The sequence below is a fragment of the Athene cunicularia genome (genome assembly GCF_003259725.1).
Source record: "Athene cunicularia isolate RWA chromosome 27 unlocalized genomic scaffold, athCun1 chr27_part1, whole genome shotgun sequence".
Lineage (NCBI taxonomy): Eukaryota > Metazoa > Chordata > Aves > Strigiformes > Strigidae > Athene > Athene cunicularia.
In genome coordinates, this window is record NW_020799138.1 from 5,251,665 (window position 1) to 5,267,175 (window position 15,511).

General features: G+C 42.6%; 1 protein-coding gene across 3 annotated transcripts; it reads left to right on the plus strand.

Annotated features, from left to right (window-relative positions):
- The first annotated feature begins 344 nt into the window (after positions 1–344).
- Positions 345–13,567, plus strand: GOSR2 (golgi SNAP receptor complex member 2). Of its 3 annotated transcripts, XR_003400014.1 has the most exons (6): positions 346–408; positions 3,195–3,303; positions 4,408–4,540; positions 7,333–7,473; positions 10,981–11,591; positions 11,631–13,567. XR_003400014.1 is itself a non-coding variant. In XM_026864755.1 (5 exons), exons 1-5 carry the CDS (start codon positions 369–371, stop codon positions 11,140–11,142), a joined length of 585 nt encoding a protein of 194 aa, XP_026720556.1. In that variant the 5' UTR covers positions 345–368; the 3' UTR covers positions 11,143–13,566. The 3 variants fall into 3 exon arrangements, 2 of the variants coding, with proteins under 2 accessions (XP_026720556.1, XP_026720557.1); XM_026864755.1 differs by having other exon boundaries at positions 345–408; positions 10,981–13,566; XM_026864756.1 differs by lacking the exon at positions 7,333–7,473 and having other exon boundaries at positions 345–408; positions 10,981–13,566.
- The last annotated feature ends 1,944 nt before the right edge of the window (positions 13,568–15,511 follow it).

The following is a 15,511-nucleotide window of genomic DNA, read 5'->3' on the forward strand; positions in this document are numbered from 1 at the left end:
GCATGCCAGGTGTGTGGCACTGGGAGAGCCCCAGCGCAGGTTATGCTTACGAAAAGAGAGCTAGAACTGAATTGGAAATCTTTGAGGAAAAGAAAGCCCTTTTGCCTTGATTTTTGTTTTTAAACTGAAAGTTCTTTTGTAGATGCATATTAAGTGAAGTGAAGAACTGGGTTGGTTTTCTCTGTTCAGTGATAAGCTGTCTGCACTGAATACGATGTATCTGATTCCTATTCTGCTCTAAAAAGTACTTTTAAGTAAAAGAAGCCAAAAATTGAGGTATTGAAAAATGATTCGATTTTATAACTGTTAACTGACTTCTCCTGTTAATTTACTCTTTTGATAGGCAAGTCCATGAGGTCCAGTCTTACATGGGGCGGCTGGAGACTTCAGACAAAGAGTCAGTACACTGTAAGTAATTAATTAGTGAGAAAAGTCCCACTCCAGTACTGATTTGATTTAGCTTGCATCTTTAACGTTGTATGCTTTATCATTGTATTTACAATGATTATTGGAACAGATTTGGTTCTTCAGTCATTGTGTATCAACTGGTGAGACATCACCAATTTGGAATGCATTAAAATTATTTTACTATTTGATTTCAGTAAGGTGCTGTTTTATATGAAGGACAGAATGGAAAAGACAGAACAAGAATTTACTTCAAATCATCTTCCTATTGTAATTCTTTAATTGACGGTGCTTACTGTGGATGCTTCTACAGTGTCTTGATATGGGAATGCCATCTATTTTTTGGTGCTGTTAGATTTTGGTACTCATTCTCAGGGTATGCTGTAGAGGCTTTCAACATAAACAGGTTAAAACCCCCCACACTGATGCTTTCATGGAGTTATAATGAACACATTGATGTGGACAGAACTGCAAATTCAGAACATCACTGGGCTAGTTTGTTAGAAGCACAGAAATGTGGTTGTGTATCTGTCCTGTTACTTTGCTGTTCCTTAAGTATCCACTAATTGGCAGTCTTCCACAAAAGATGCTGAGTCCAGTTTCTGGGGAAAATGCTGTGATTTGGGGTGCAGGAATTTAAGCAGAATGATTCTGATAGTTCCTGTTTGCATCAGACTCAGAACCTCTAATTCAGTCTGCTTATGAGAAATATGTAGAACAACTAGGTCTGAAATTGCTTTAGTAAATTTGGACTCTAATCCTGTGCTAATAAAATGACTGCAATAAAATGCTATGATAGGTTGGGGCAGGACTTTTTACCCCAGTGCAGAGTTGGCAAATGTAATTTGGACCTGTGTTTGAAGCCTTAATTCCTGTATGAGTAATTGCTAATGGGCCTCATCAGGAATTTCTGAAGTGCAAGGACACTGCATTGACTGGATACATCTATGGACATGTTGACTGACTTCTGTTACTCTAAATATATTTGTGAAGTATGACTTCACTGTAGAAAGGGCTGTGATAACTTTCCTGTCAAAAAATTACAACTTGTCTACTGGTTCTGTTTCTTGTGGTAGCTGTACTACTACTCCTATTACAATGCCAGACTTCCTGGACTGCTGCTCACTGGATGTGATTTTGGAACTTTTGGAAAATTAACATAATATGCCATCTTGCCTCTGCTACTTGAGACCATTTCAAGAGATGGGATTATGCACCATTTTACATAGTCAGTAAATGAACACACTGTTTCTCTCTCTAAAGTTACAGATACATGCTCTAGATATTAGTGTGTATTTCAGAATTTATGGGAAGAAGGATTATCTTTTGGCTGAAAAGCAGGAATAGGAGCCAGGAAATCAGACTTTCTGTTGCAGCTTTCCTTTCCCAACTTTGGGCAAATAATCACTTCTTGCTCAGAAAAGTGCAGAATGAGCAAATCAATACCATTGCTTGGACTGGCAAAAGCCGATGTAATTGTCTGTCTGCTCTCCTGGTTGCTTTTCTGTTAATTTTAGCTGTGCTAAATGATGAAGAGATGAATTGGGTGAATTTGATTGGTTTGTGTCTATATATGTGAGCAAGTTAGTCTGGGATTCTAGGACGCCGAAGGGCAAAAAGAAAGGGGTTGTACGTGCTGTTTGCTTTTCTGGGTTCTGCTGAATGCGATTTTCTGAAAAGTCCTGACAGACTGTGGAGTGGTTAGTTGAGACTTTGGTCTGAATGCAAGATAAGAACAAATGGTGTCTGTAGGATTTGGTGATTATTTATACCGGGTCTGGCCGTGGCAGTCTGAGGCTTCAGGACTGTCCTCATGGCTGCACAGACGTGATGGTGCTTCTGTGCTCTAATAACCGTCTGTGGACATGCTCTGGGGGGGGTGTGCCTGCAGCTCACCTCCTGTAAACACAGGAATGTCAGGTGATTAATGATGCTCCTGTCTTTTGCCTTCTGTGCAGTTCTTTAAGTTGTGAAATGCTGAACTGTGACATGGTTAGAAAATGTGGCTGTCAAATGAGGAAGGGGGGTTGTGGCTTGTATCGTGTTTTGCTGGTCCATGTACAAGGTACATTTACAACGATTACAGTAACTGAAAATACAGGACTCTTTCCCAAGTTGTTTCAGTTTCCCACCTCATTAAAGTACAAGTGTATGAGTTTGCATATTGTACTATTGCCCCTCTGCTATTTCTGTGCAGATTATCAGAAGCAACTGCAGTGTAGATGATGAGGCAATTATTCTGTGGCCTTGTTCTCCCACCTGAAAGGGCTTCAGCCCTGTTTTGGCCATGTCTTTCTGAGCTGCTTGTCCAGTCTGCCAGTTCCTGTCAACTCTGAATCCTTCCCATCTTCTGTCAATCTCCCCTGCTGTAGATGTGGATGATGTATATTAACTCTGTGTTAACAGTTTTCAGAGGTTTAAATTGCCATTGTTGTGAGAAACATCTTGGCTATTGGCTTGTGTAAGCAAATCCTGCCAAGGGAACAGGAAGGGGCTGCAGGGGGGAAATGTGGGAGCTGTGAATTCTAATACATGGAGCTGGTAGGGAAGCAGGCTCAGGTATCTTGACTTTGGAGGGGCTTTTCTAGCTCCCTTCTCAGAGGAGGAGGGAAAGGCAAGAGTCTCAAATTATTGAGTTAAAGAAGTGGCTTTTCATGGTATGTGTAGTTCTCCCTTAACTGATTTTTTTTTCATCCATTCATCTGCCAGGTATTAAAGACGGCTTTGAATGCTTCACTCAGATTGCAGTTCTTTAATACAAATTAAATCACATTTTTATTTCTTTGCAGTAGTAGAAAATGAGATTCAGGCAAGAATAGACAATATATTCAGCAACTTGGAACGTCTGGAAATCCTGTCCAGCAAAGAACCTCCCAATAAACGACAGAATGCTAAACTGTAAGTTCACCTTCTTTGCTATGATAGTGCAGTGAGGTCTTTGTAATTATTTTCATTACATTTATTGAAGCCCTTTGCTTTTGATTTGAGTGAAAACATTATACTTTGCTTAACTTACCTCTGTGCTCTATAGTAGCAAAATTGAGGCACAGAGGCAAAATCGCTTTCCTACATTTAACCACAGACTGGTGATGGAGCTGGACTGAGGGCTGTGTTCTGAGATGAGCAGAACATGGCACTTCGAGGCTTAAAATTTTTCTGTTCTATACAGCATTTGCTTTTAATGGCATTTGTGGAGGTAAGAAGTAAAATTAATTCAGTTCATGTAATTTTCTCTGGGCCACTTTCCTAGCTGTTGGTGACTTAAATAAAGAGGTTTCTACAGTTAACACTGGTTTGAGCAGGAGGTTGCACCAAAGACCTCAGGACTTCAGTTCTAATTTATTCTGTGACTCTACTATTAATGTTTAGTCCCAAAATGTCTTTGTAGATACTAGGGGTAGACTTCATGTCACCTATATTAGAGGTCAGTATCTGAAATAGTCATCTAGGCTTTCTTTGTAGTCATCACATATTTAATCAGAGGCAGGCAATGGAGTTCTGGATGTTACTTGTTTTAGCCTAATGGAGATGTTTCCTGTACTGCCTGCAAACTTTTAAATTATTTTTAATAAAAACTCAAACTTAAGAACATGGTGCTAATTAATTAAACTTGAAAGCTAAATCTTTTGTGTGCATGAGGGTCATAAAATATAAACTGTTCAAATCCTACCATCTTTCTAAATCTGTGTTAAATGAGGAATATATATGTAACTCCTGAAGTGACTAGTCACGGGATAGGATGTCCAAGACAGAATTCTGCTTCACATTCTGTCATTAGCCTCCAGTTAAATAATTGCCTGTTTAGTAGAAAAGTGAGGCATGGAAGAGCTAAGTCTGGATTATAGACCTAACATTTTAATGTCCTTTATCTTCTAGATAACTAGAACCCATCATTCTTTATTATTTGTTAATTTATAACACTCCATTATTCATATAAAAAACACCTGAAAAGAATGGTATTTTTATCCCTGGGAATGTCTTCCTGTTGTTGATCGTTTCTAGCCGAGTTGACCAGCTGAAATACGACGTTCAGCATCTGCAGACAGCTCTGAGGAACTTTCAACATCGTCGTTACATCCGGGAGCAGCAGGAGCGACAGCGAGAAGAGTTGCTTGCACGTACATTCACTACTAATGTAAATATTCTTTATTTTAGATCTCTGTGTTCTAGAAGCCATAGTCTTCCAGAGAAGTTTCAGGCAAGACATAGACATGACTCTCTTAGATTGCTGCTGTGAGATGTAAATGGAATAAAGATAGAAAAGAATTACAGTATGTGTTGAAAAAGTGCAACTCTCTCATGAGGAAGAGTTGGGCTATTAAGAGTCAGTAGTAAAAGACTCCAGAAGCTGCTGCTCCTGTTTTATCTGGTGCAGTTCTACCTGACTTTATATAGCAGTTTCAAAAGGGTGAATGAGGTAGGTACCAAAGTAATGCATTTTACCTGGATTTGTGTCAAATGTCTTTGTCAAATCCTGAGATCTGTAAAATGTCTGGCTTCTATACACGGTGCTGTCAGTAGATGTCAGCAAGCTTTAATTTGTCCAAATATAAATCACACACCTGGGAAAAAAAAACCTTTGCTTTTTTACCTATAAATGATTCAAAAGTTTTTAATATAGAAATGTGTTTCCACCTATTCTTGTTAATTCTCAGTTCCTCCACTGGGAAGTTCCCCCAGTGCAAATTCCTAGAGGAATTTTGTTCTGAATAATGTGGATTTGCTTTCAGATTTCACTTTTCTGTAACTCAAAAGCTAGTCTTTTTTTGTTTTGGGTTTTGGTGTGGGGTTTTTTTGTTAAAGGCATATAAACTAACATTCCTTATCTGTCTTGTCATTCACTGTTAGGGCAAGGAAGAAAGAATGTGAGCCATCCGATTTTCTTGAGATTTGGGAGGTTTGATGCACTTCTCAAAGCCTGACATAAAGATGACATTTAGCATTTTGTTCACTATTTCAAAATTATAAACAAGACTTGAAAGGAACACTGAAATTTGAAACCTGATTTGTTTTCAAAACACTGTGGTGTTCGTCTGCAAATATGGGGGCATTTTCCTGTAGGAAAATTTGTCCAGAAGTAAAACTCTTATGTGTGTGGAACAGTTCTGAAGAGCAGTAGCAGGCTAGCAAATGCAAAATAAATGTCAATTTTTTTCTCTTTTAGATGTTGAAAGGGGTTTTAAGATGGAAAAAAAAGTAGTGCATGATTATTTTATATTTCTTTTAACTCATTACAAAAATGTGACTTTTAAAGTACAATGACCCTTTCATGGGAAAAATGATGATTATTTGTCAGTTACTGGCCTATCTTTTTGGTTAGAAGTTTACACAGTTTCTATTTATATACTACCCTACTTTATTAAATAGAAACATCAGCTGAGTGTGTGAGCATCCTGTTTAAATCACTGCGCCATACATAATGGCTTTTGAAAGCTGTAGCACTGTTCTGAATATTTTGCTTAGTTCAAAGGTAAATATGATCTTTATTTTTAAAGCCTTCCCTTGTACCATTCTGGAGAAAACCACTAACAGCAGGTGAAAGCTATGATGCCATCTAGTCTCTCTGTGAGGAGGGTCAAAAATCTGCTTAGATATTTTTCTTTCTGCCTTGTAGTGTATAAAAAAGCTCCTTGTATAGGCAGTGAAATCCCTGCTGATTTGAAGTTTAGTAAATATCTGAAAGAATAACTATTGAGGTGCAAATCTAAGTGCTTCTGCTCTGCAGAGAAGACCTTTGTTTCAGCCTTAGTGTTTCACTGACATTTGATCAAAGAGATATGTATGCAGTCAGGGCTTCTTCACCCAGTAGCTTTGACCCTGCAACAACTAACAGCTCTGTCCTTTACTCTTCATTCTTTTACTGTAAGCAGAACACCCGTGTAGGCAATACAGCATCTAACACTGTACATGTCATTCCCATGTCAACATTTTTTTTTACAATGATCACCAGAGTCTACTCAGAGCAAGTTTGGTATTGTTGCTTTCATGTAACCTACAGCTGACAGTCAGATGTAGGGTATTAACCATCTTCTGCCCCAAATATGAATTCTACATTTTGGCAGTTCTTGTTCTAAGAACATGGAAGCATGTTTCCACACTTAACCTCTTACCAATATCATGAGTCTTGTCCGTAAAACAGTGTGGGAGTGATGAGCTATTATCTTCACACTCTGGATGAAATGCTGTGTAGAGAAAATTAAACTGGAGGCCTTTGAAAGACAAAAATGATCACAACCTCTGACCTCTTGTGCAATCCAGATTACAGAATTTTACCCAGTTATTTCCATTTCAAGATTTATTGTTTCTAGTTGAGCTAATGCATTTTTCTCGGAAAATGTTTGGTTTTTTTTTTTTTAGATAAAGCCTTGGGTGTTGAGTCAGACCTTCAGAGAACTAGACTTGTGTCTGTTTGCCCTCACTATCAGAAATTTGCACCATGTTGTACATTTATGGAATGTCATCTCCCAGACATTGTGTTTTGCAGGCCTTCTGTCACTGAGAAATGTGATGCTCAATCTTTCAAAAGTCTTTCACTTGCAATGATCAAATGACTCCTTGTTAAACACCTTCTGTTAGCTTTGATGTTCTCTCTTGAAATTCCCTTTCCTACATGCATCATAAACTGAGATTATAAAAAATTCTCCATTTTTAATCTGATAAAAATCTTTCAAGATCCAGTTGCAGTTGAATAGCTGATCAACTTTGCCTTTTGGCTTGTTTCCCATAGGCTTCTCTAAATTACTTTTTTCACATAAATATTAATGTTGTATGTAATATCCTTATGAGAAAATGGTTAAAACATAATCCTTCAAGTCCTGTCAAGTTTTTGCCATATTTGTTTCTGTCTGTTCTTTTTCTGGATCTAACTCTGTCTGGGCAGTGTGAGTGAGCAGGCACGGTAACCAAGACCCTGCATTTCCCCCACAGGACTCTGACACCACCATACCGATCGACGAAACATTACAGTTTAATGAATCCCTCCAGAATGCCCATCGTGGCATGGATGATCTTATTGGCAGTGGGACCAACATCCTTCAGGGGCTGAGGGACCAGAGAGTGACATTAAAGGTGGGGGCATCATTTTTTACCAAAAAGACCCCACATTTCATTGTGTTTATGATGACCAGGCTATGTAAAATAAAAACATGTTTGTTTCAGTACACTGCTTCAAGCTGAGAACGCTGGGAAAGGCCCAAACTCCATTTTAACTGAACCTGAAATCTTTACAATTTATCATCTCACTAGGAACATCTTTAAAGTTCTTTTTGTGGCTGTGTGGCTAACAGTCTTCACCTGCACAGTGGTTAGTATTTGGAGTGCTGAATGTTATGTTTTGTTCCCTTATGGGTTTTATTGTTTGGTTGGTTGTATTTTTTTTTTTTTTTAATTCAAGTGAAGAATGGGAAGTAATGGCTAGCTCACAGGTGTTAATTCAGATGAGCATCACTCAGAGCAACTGTGAAGCTGGCATAAAGTATTTAAGATAATACTCTCTCAGGTCTAATGGACCTTACACTATATCCTTCCCTGAATTCTGTTAATGACAGCTGTATCTCTTCATGTCTCTTAATAACTTGTCTTTTATTCTAAAGACTGTTCAAAGTGATGTTAAATTTTGAGTGAATAGCTCAAAGATACAAAAAGTTTTTTAATAAGAAGTGTGTGAAAAATGTGGTGAATTCCCTATGTCTGTTGTATTCATCTTCTGATGGGGATAATGTTGTCTATTTTGTGCTAATGCATTTCTTCTAGGACGTATCTGGCAGAGGATTTAGGCATTTTTAACTGTTAACAGAAATCTCTACTTTTGGTCAGATGAGTCACACCTTAAGCTCCAGGGATGGCAGGCCAGGGTTTCGCTGGCTGTGAAGGCAGTCTGCCAGCTGGCACACATACAGCTGAACTGCACACACATGTGGATCTCACCCTTGAAGGGCATAGGCATTTTGTTGGAGCAACTTCTAGGACCAGTGGTACCATTTCTTAGGTGTTCCCAGAGCTGGGTGTCTTCACAGGGCAGAGCTGCTAGGTGCTTATTTTAATCTAATGTCCATTGCTCTTCACAAGCCAGGTACCTCCTGTCCTGATCCAGGGGTCCAGGTGACCTGGCGTTCCCAAAGTGCTGCCCAGGACCACTGCAGGGTGTAACAGCAGAGGACATTTGTCCTCTGTGTTTAGCTCTGGATGGCTTTGGTGGCTTGGGGCATCCAGTCTTTAAAGTGTACGAGTGTACCTGTGCTTCACGTGGGGAGTTTGGGTTGTTGATTGTAGAGGCTGGTAAGTCACTGATTCAGGAGGGTTCCTGAGAAGAAGTGCATACATCACAGGTCAGGAGAACTTAACCACATTGGGCAAACACAATAGAGAAATAGATGCAGAACTTGCTGCCTCAGAGACTCTGAGAGGGAATACTGTTTCGTGTAGTCTACAGTCCTGTCTTGTTCCTTTTGCTAGTTAGGTTGCAGTAAGGTGTCTGCATTGCTGTTAGATCATGGTGGGCCTTCTGCGCTCTAGGCACCCCTTACAACAGCTGCCAACTTGTAGCAAGGCAGTATACTGCGGGTCAGAACTGTCAAAGTTGTTAGCATGTTTCTGCCCACTGCTGCCTGTAGTCTGTTCTTTTGGGAGCATCACGTTCTTATGTTTTCAGGGGGATACTTTGTCTCACAGTTGAGGAAACAGCTTTTCATATTCCTTTTCTCCTTAGCTTTGTTTACACTGTCGCTTTGTTGCACACTTACAAATCTGGCAGAAGCAGCTAGCACAGTGACAGCAGAGAAGGATAAATGGCTTACTTTGGAAGCATGTTAGTCTCTGTAACTTCTTGGGTGTTGCATATTGGTAGACAGGTATGAACAAAGTATTACCACCTTGTTGCAGGGCTTTAACTGTTCTAATTGTACAATTCCACTGTTCTGGCTGCAAGAATTGAAGAGTCTTCACTTTCCTATTGTTTGCTTTCATTTTAAAGCTTCGTATTTGGTTCCTCTTCTCCAGGGTTTTCCTTTGTTCTGAAGTAGTGTGAAAAGATTGCTACAGAGACAGGAAAAGTGCTGAACTTGAAAGTAGTTTCCAGGGGTTTCATGTGAGGTATATGAAATGAAGGTGAAAAATGTGATTATGTTTTACTAGCAGAGACATAATGTGATTTCAGCAAAGGGCCTGAACACCTACACAGCCTTCTACAGAAGAAACTGTTTATCTAATTTGATATTGCAAATCTGCATATTTTATGGATTGGGAAACTGTTTGTGCCTGTATGTCTAACATAGTTGATAGAAATTCTGTCCTCAGAGAGCTTTTCTGATCTTGTCAGGTTTGTATTCAAAACAGTTCCCAGATTTGCCCTTTTTATTCTTCTGAGACCAAAGGTACAGTGGACTATGAGAACAGAAGCTAGAGTTTTTATTTTAAAATTAAAGCATGGTGGTAGAGCACTGTGATGGGAATCTGTGCTATTGACCTTGCTCAGAGAAGAAATAAGTCTTACAGCTTTCTGAAGCTGGGTGTTCTGTTAAGGTCTTGGACCCACAAGTCAGTTTGAGGGACGAGCTCCGTTATGGCTCCTGTGGGGTGACAGGGCTGTTTCCTAGCAGTGCTCGTCTTTGCACATGTGGGTGTGGTGGAGGCTGGTGCTGGGCAGTGTCTCTGCCTGTGTGCTAGGAGCTGAGCTGTGGTGGTCAGTTTGTCTGGAAAGGTCTGTCTCACCTACCTGTACCACAGTGACTCTGTAGCTGTGAGTTTGTTCCCTCCCTCCCACCTTCCCAGACAGGACAATACCCAGCTCTGAGCTGTGCCCGGAGTACAGCCCTGTGCCTGTATTTCATACAGTTTCATTTGACTGTTGCTCTGAAATGAAGTAGGAGTATTCCTGGTGCACTGCAGTAGTGACTCCCCCAGCTCGTTTCCCATTACCCCCAGTCCTGCAGCTCACTGTTCATCTCCCCGTGTGCTTACTGCTGACGTGGTAACTGGTAGGATCCACGTCCTTAATACCAACTGCTGCAGCAGTGAAGCAGAACTGAGGCGTGGACCTGTCTGCAGTACACCTGCTAGCAGTCTTTGTTCAGTGCTTTTCTCCAGAAGGATTTCTTGAAATTGCATTAATTACACTTTTATATGCCTTTGCATTGCGCTCTACCATTAGCCTTACAAGTTTCTGGACCTCCTTTTCCATCTCTTGTTGGTAGGAGGGAAGTTTCACAGTACAGGTTGTCTGAAGAATCGCCAAGCTTTTACTAGACTGTGTCTCTGAAAAAGGACCAGAAAAACTCTTAATGTCTCTGTAGGGAGTGCTTTGTCTCCGAGCCACTCTTTACAGTGTCTGTGTCCAGACAGTTTTGTATCTCTAACCACATTCCTGTTCATGTGTGTGAATTAATTAGTCTCATCATCAAGCTGTTTCCAGGGTCCCATGGCCATCTCCTCTTAAAACTGTACAAACTGTTGGCTGATTGTAAGTTCCATTATCAGATTTCCACCACTTGCCACTCATGATGAAATATTCTTGGACTGTGGAATAAGAAGTGTTGGACCATGAGATTAATTGTTTGTTTCCTGTCTTTTTATTCTTAGGGTACTCACAAGAAGATCCTGGATGTTGCCAACATGTTGGGCTTATCCAATACAGTGATGCGGCTGATTGAGAAGCGAGCCTTCCAAGATAAATACTTCATGATTGGGGGAATGATTTTGACTTGTGTAATTATGTTTCTCGTCGTGCAGTATCTGACATGAGCTACTGAATTATTGTCGGAGGAGATTTTCTTTTGGAGCAAGATGGACTGTCCTCCAGACTGTACTTTCCTCCAAGTGCTGCTTTGGATGAGCCCCTTCTGTGAACTTCAGAGTTTACAAATCACACTCGGACATGTTACGTGGATAGCGCGTAGGGAAACAAATTTCTCTGGGGACGCTGTAGATGAGAATGGCCCTATAAAAATAACCCTAGCCTTTACTGCTCTCACCTTACTGTCTGCAGGTTTAAGAATCTGGTTAAATAGGAAGGAGAAGTGAAGATTTTGCCCAGCTGTACTGCAAGGTAGGAGTGCCCTTCTGGGCAGATAGAGATAGGAGGATGCAAAGGCAGAGCATAAGATGTAGCGAGCCTCTCCTGTGCTAGCTACAAGTCACCCTGGTCACTGCGTTTTGCAATGGAAGAATGGCACTGAGGAGAATTTCACATTGTGGGCCCGCTCCTGTGGACTAAGTGTGCAAAAAACAAGGGGTTCCCATCTGCAAACTCATATTTTGCCAGAAGGATTTGTGGGGAAGGGTCTTAAAGCGCGGTTATAACTCAGCTGACTTTTTTGCTTACACATACAGTATTAACCAGCACAAATCTTTCCGTTTCAGGCTGAAATGCTTCCCATTTTATCTGAGGTATGTTTTGGTACCTTTTTATGCCCCGCTGCTTCCCAGGGGAAGCTGAATGCTGTACTCCTGCCTGTTTCAGTCAGCAGCACATGAAGCCTGTGTCATCTCACTGTGCCTAGTATGAAATCCAGCCACTGAAAACTGTAAGACTCTGACATGTTTTTAATGCTAGTGCACATCACATTTTGGTGTGTTTCCTTCCTTTTGTGAGGTGGTTGGTTGAGGTTTTGTGCTCAGAAGTGGGTATTTTTTGAATCGGTGAAGCAGGCAAGTCCTTGCTGTGCTCAGATTCAGATTTGTAGTTTTTATGTCCATAGAGCTGGAATGGGCTCTCCCTGCTGTTCTTTGTGTTCAGAATAACAGTGGGATCAGGGCAGCAGACCTTTTACTTAAAATCAGTTGTCAGAATAGTTTCCTGAAGTTACGTGCCTTAGGATGGTAAACATCCCTCATCCTTGGAAGGGTGTTCTTTGTGTTACCTGTTGTACCTGCAGAATTACTGTGAAAGACCTCATACAGATCATCTCACAGAGATGACAGCCAGCTTAGACCCATCTCCCTGGTTGTAGGGATCTATCCACATTTAAACATTCACAGTTATGAAATGCCTCGTTGTTTAATATGTCACTCTTTTCCCTGCAGGCTGAGGGGGCTCTCTTAGAATGGCTGTCCTGAGATTTTGGGCATCATCCGTTTCAATCAGCCTTTGCATACATTCCCATCCCTATTTGTGTACAAGCCTGGAGCATTTCCAGATGTCTGACAGTGGCACGGAAGTGTCATAGTCAGATGATGTGCCATAATGCTGGCAATTCCTTCATTTTTTTTCTGTCTGGAATGGTTATGGGTCTCTTAATTAGTAAGATTAAAAGTTCTGCATTCTATCTTTGCTGCAATAAGCTTTGCTTTTATTATGTAGACTGTTGCAAACTTGGAGAAGTGGTATTAATAACTGTAAAAAATAGATTTCAGTTAATATGGGCAAGCAAAACAGGCTTTGGCTGGGCTTGTTTACAGTTGCATAACTAAAGTATTGACTGACCTGTGTGTTGTGGCAGAGCTTTGAAGCCCAGATGAGAGTACCCAATTTCATCAGCTATCACAGGCCAGGCAGCTTCCTGCTTGGAACCCAGGGCAAGAGAAGAGTCAGTCAGGATGAGATCTGTCAGTGCCTGGATGTTCCTATCGGATGGTTCAGCAGAAGAGAGCAGGAAAGCTCCAGTGATTGTGCCATCAGCACAGTCCTGTGTGCCGATGCCTTCTGGCTGTCCATTTTGTGCTTTTCAGTGTGTTTGATGCTTTGGAAGTGTTTTGTGCTCTTGTTCCTTGCTCTGATAGGCTTTCCCAAGGGAACACATTAGCAGACCTAGTATAGAATTGGTTTTCATTGGAGCCTGAGGGACTAGAGAATTAAAAGGAAAAGAGGAAATCTGCAGTGATGGACCGTCTGTCTTGCTGTATCTTTAATTGAAATTTTAGATCTAAATTTACCGTAAATTTATTTTAAATAGGCAACCTGATAGATTTAGCATAGTATGCACTGGCAGGATCATATTCTGTGAGATCAGTTGGGCACCGCGTAAGGGATCCACAAGGACCTGGACAGGCTGCAGAGGTGGGTCTGTGCAAACATCATGAAGTTCAACAAGGCCAAGGGCAAGGTCCTGCCCATGGGTCGGGGCAATCCCAAACACATATTCAAGCTGGGTGAGGAGTGGAATGAGAGCAGCCCCAAGGAGAAGGACTTGGGGGTGTTGGTGAGTGGAAAACTGTGAGTCACCAATGTGTGCTCCCAGCCTGGAAAGCCAAGGGTGTGCTGGGCTGCCCCCAGAGCAGGGTGGGCAGCAGCGCCAGGGGGGGATTCTCCCCTCTGCTCTGCTCTGTGAGACCCCCCTGCAGGGCTGGGTCCAGCTCTGGGGGCACCAACAGCAGAAGGACACAGACCTGCTCCAGCAGGGCCAGAGGAGGCCACAAAGATGCTGGGGGGCTGGAGCACCCCCTGTGAGGACAGGCTGAGAGTTGGGGGGTTCAGCTGGAGAAGAGAAGGCTCCGGGGAGACCTTAGAGCGGCCTCCCAGGGCTGAAAGGGGCTGCAGGAAAGGGGGGAGGGACTCTTGATCAGGGAGGTAGGGGGTAGGACAAGGGGTAACAGTTTTAAACTGACAGAGGGGAGATTTAGATGAGATGTAAGGCAGAAATTCTCCCCTGTGAGGTGGTGAGGCCCTGGCACAGGCTGCCCAGAGAAGCTGTGGCTGCCCCCTCCCTGGCAGGGTTCAAGGCCAGGTTGGACGGGGCTTTGGGCAACCTGGGCTGGTGGAAGGTGTCCCTGCCCGGGGCAGGGGGTGGGACTGGATGGGCTTTAAGGTCTCTTCCAAGCCAAACAGTTCTGGGATCCTACAATCCCTAGCAATTTTTTTTCTGTTCTGATAAACTGGTCCAATTCCACCTTGATTTTACAACTGTATGGTTCAGTGTTTAAAGGATGTCATGTGACGGTGTTTAAAGTTTGTGTAGTTGTGACCCATTGTAGCAGGATTTGTCTTACACCAAGGTGGGACTCTAGCCAATTTGTTTCTTTATTTGGCTTGTGGTAGGAGCCATAAAATAATCGAAACTGGATTTTGTTCTGTTTTTGAGACTTGCTTGGCATTTTAATACATGTTTGTTCATTTATTTTTCCCTTGTTCCTGTGTGGCTAATTTCCCTTTTGTAAGCAAAGTGTCCTTGCTGTTTGTTGTGTCTAAAGGTGAGATGTGGGGCTTTGAAGGAGCCTCATGGGTAATTGGATTTGATGATGTGCAACTTCAAACACATTTGTACTGCATGTTAAAGTCCAAAGTGATTTCCAAGAGCACCTGTGGGATCTCAGACGGTGGATGTCACCCCGACGCCTCTGTGGTTGCAGTGTGCCACAGTGCGAGCACGCGCAGGATCAGGATCCCCACTGACGGGAGATGAGACAGAGCGGAGAAGCTGGTGGCTTTACACGTGTTGCTGCTGCAGCTCTCTGGGAAGTTTCCTTTCCTGGGAGGAATTACATTTCCTTCAGCAGAGCTGTTCTGCTCTCTGCGGCACAGCAAGCGTCCGGCTGCCAGATGAGCTGCACTCTCATGAGAGAACACCACGGAATTTAACTTGCCTCTGGAAAAAAACTTTTTATCAGTATTTTATACATGGGGGGGCAATGGTGGGACATGATGTGATTCATGTGATGTGTTATGTGAATAAAGATTTTTCAACCAAAGTAAAGTTGTTTTTGGTTGTTTTTTTGTTTGTTTGTTTGGTTTTTTACCTTGACTAGCATGTAAGGTGCTGAAATACTTTAAAAAGCTGGACAAATTCCAGTATGAACATTGAGGCAGGTTTGACTTGGCTGGACGGGGAGCCCCCACCTGAGCTCAGAGTGAGGGGGAAGCTCCCAGGAGGGGGAAGCGGGGTCGGGTCCCCGGCGGCCGGGATCAGTGTTACCGGAGGGTCAAAGCCGGCGCTCAGCTGGGGCTGAGCCCCGTGGGGGTGCGGGGGGCTGGTATCGGCCGCGGTGGCCGAAGGAAGCGAAGCCACCGGCCGGGGGAAGGGGCCGGCACAGGCGACACCTGGGGGTCTCCTGCAGCCTCCCCCGCTGGTTGCCCGCCCGGGGAGGGGTGGGGGCAGCCCCACGCGAGGGGGGTGTGCAGGCCCTGGGTGCCGAGGGAGGGGGTGCGCAGCGGGGAGATGGGGAACGGGCGGGTTTT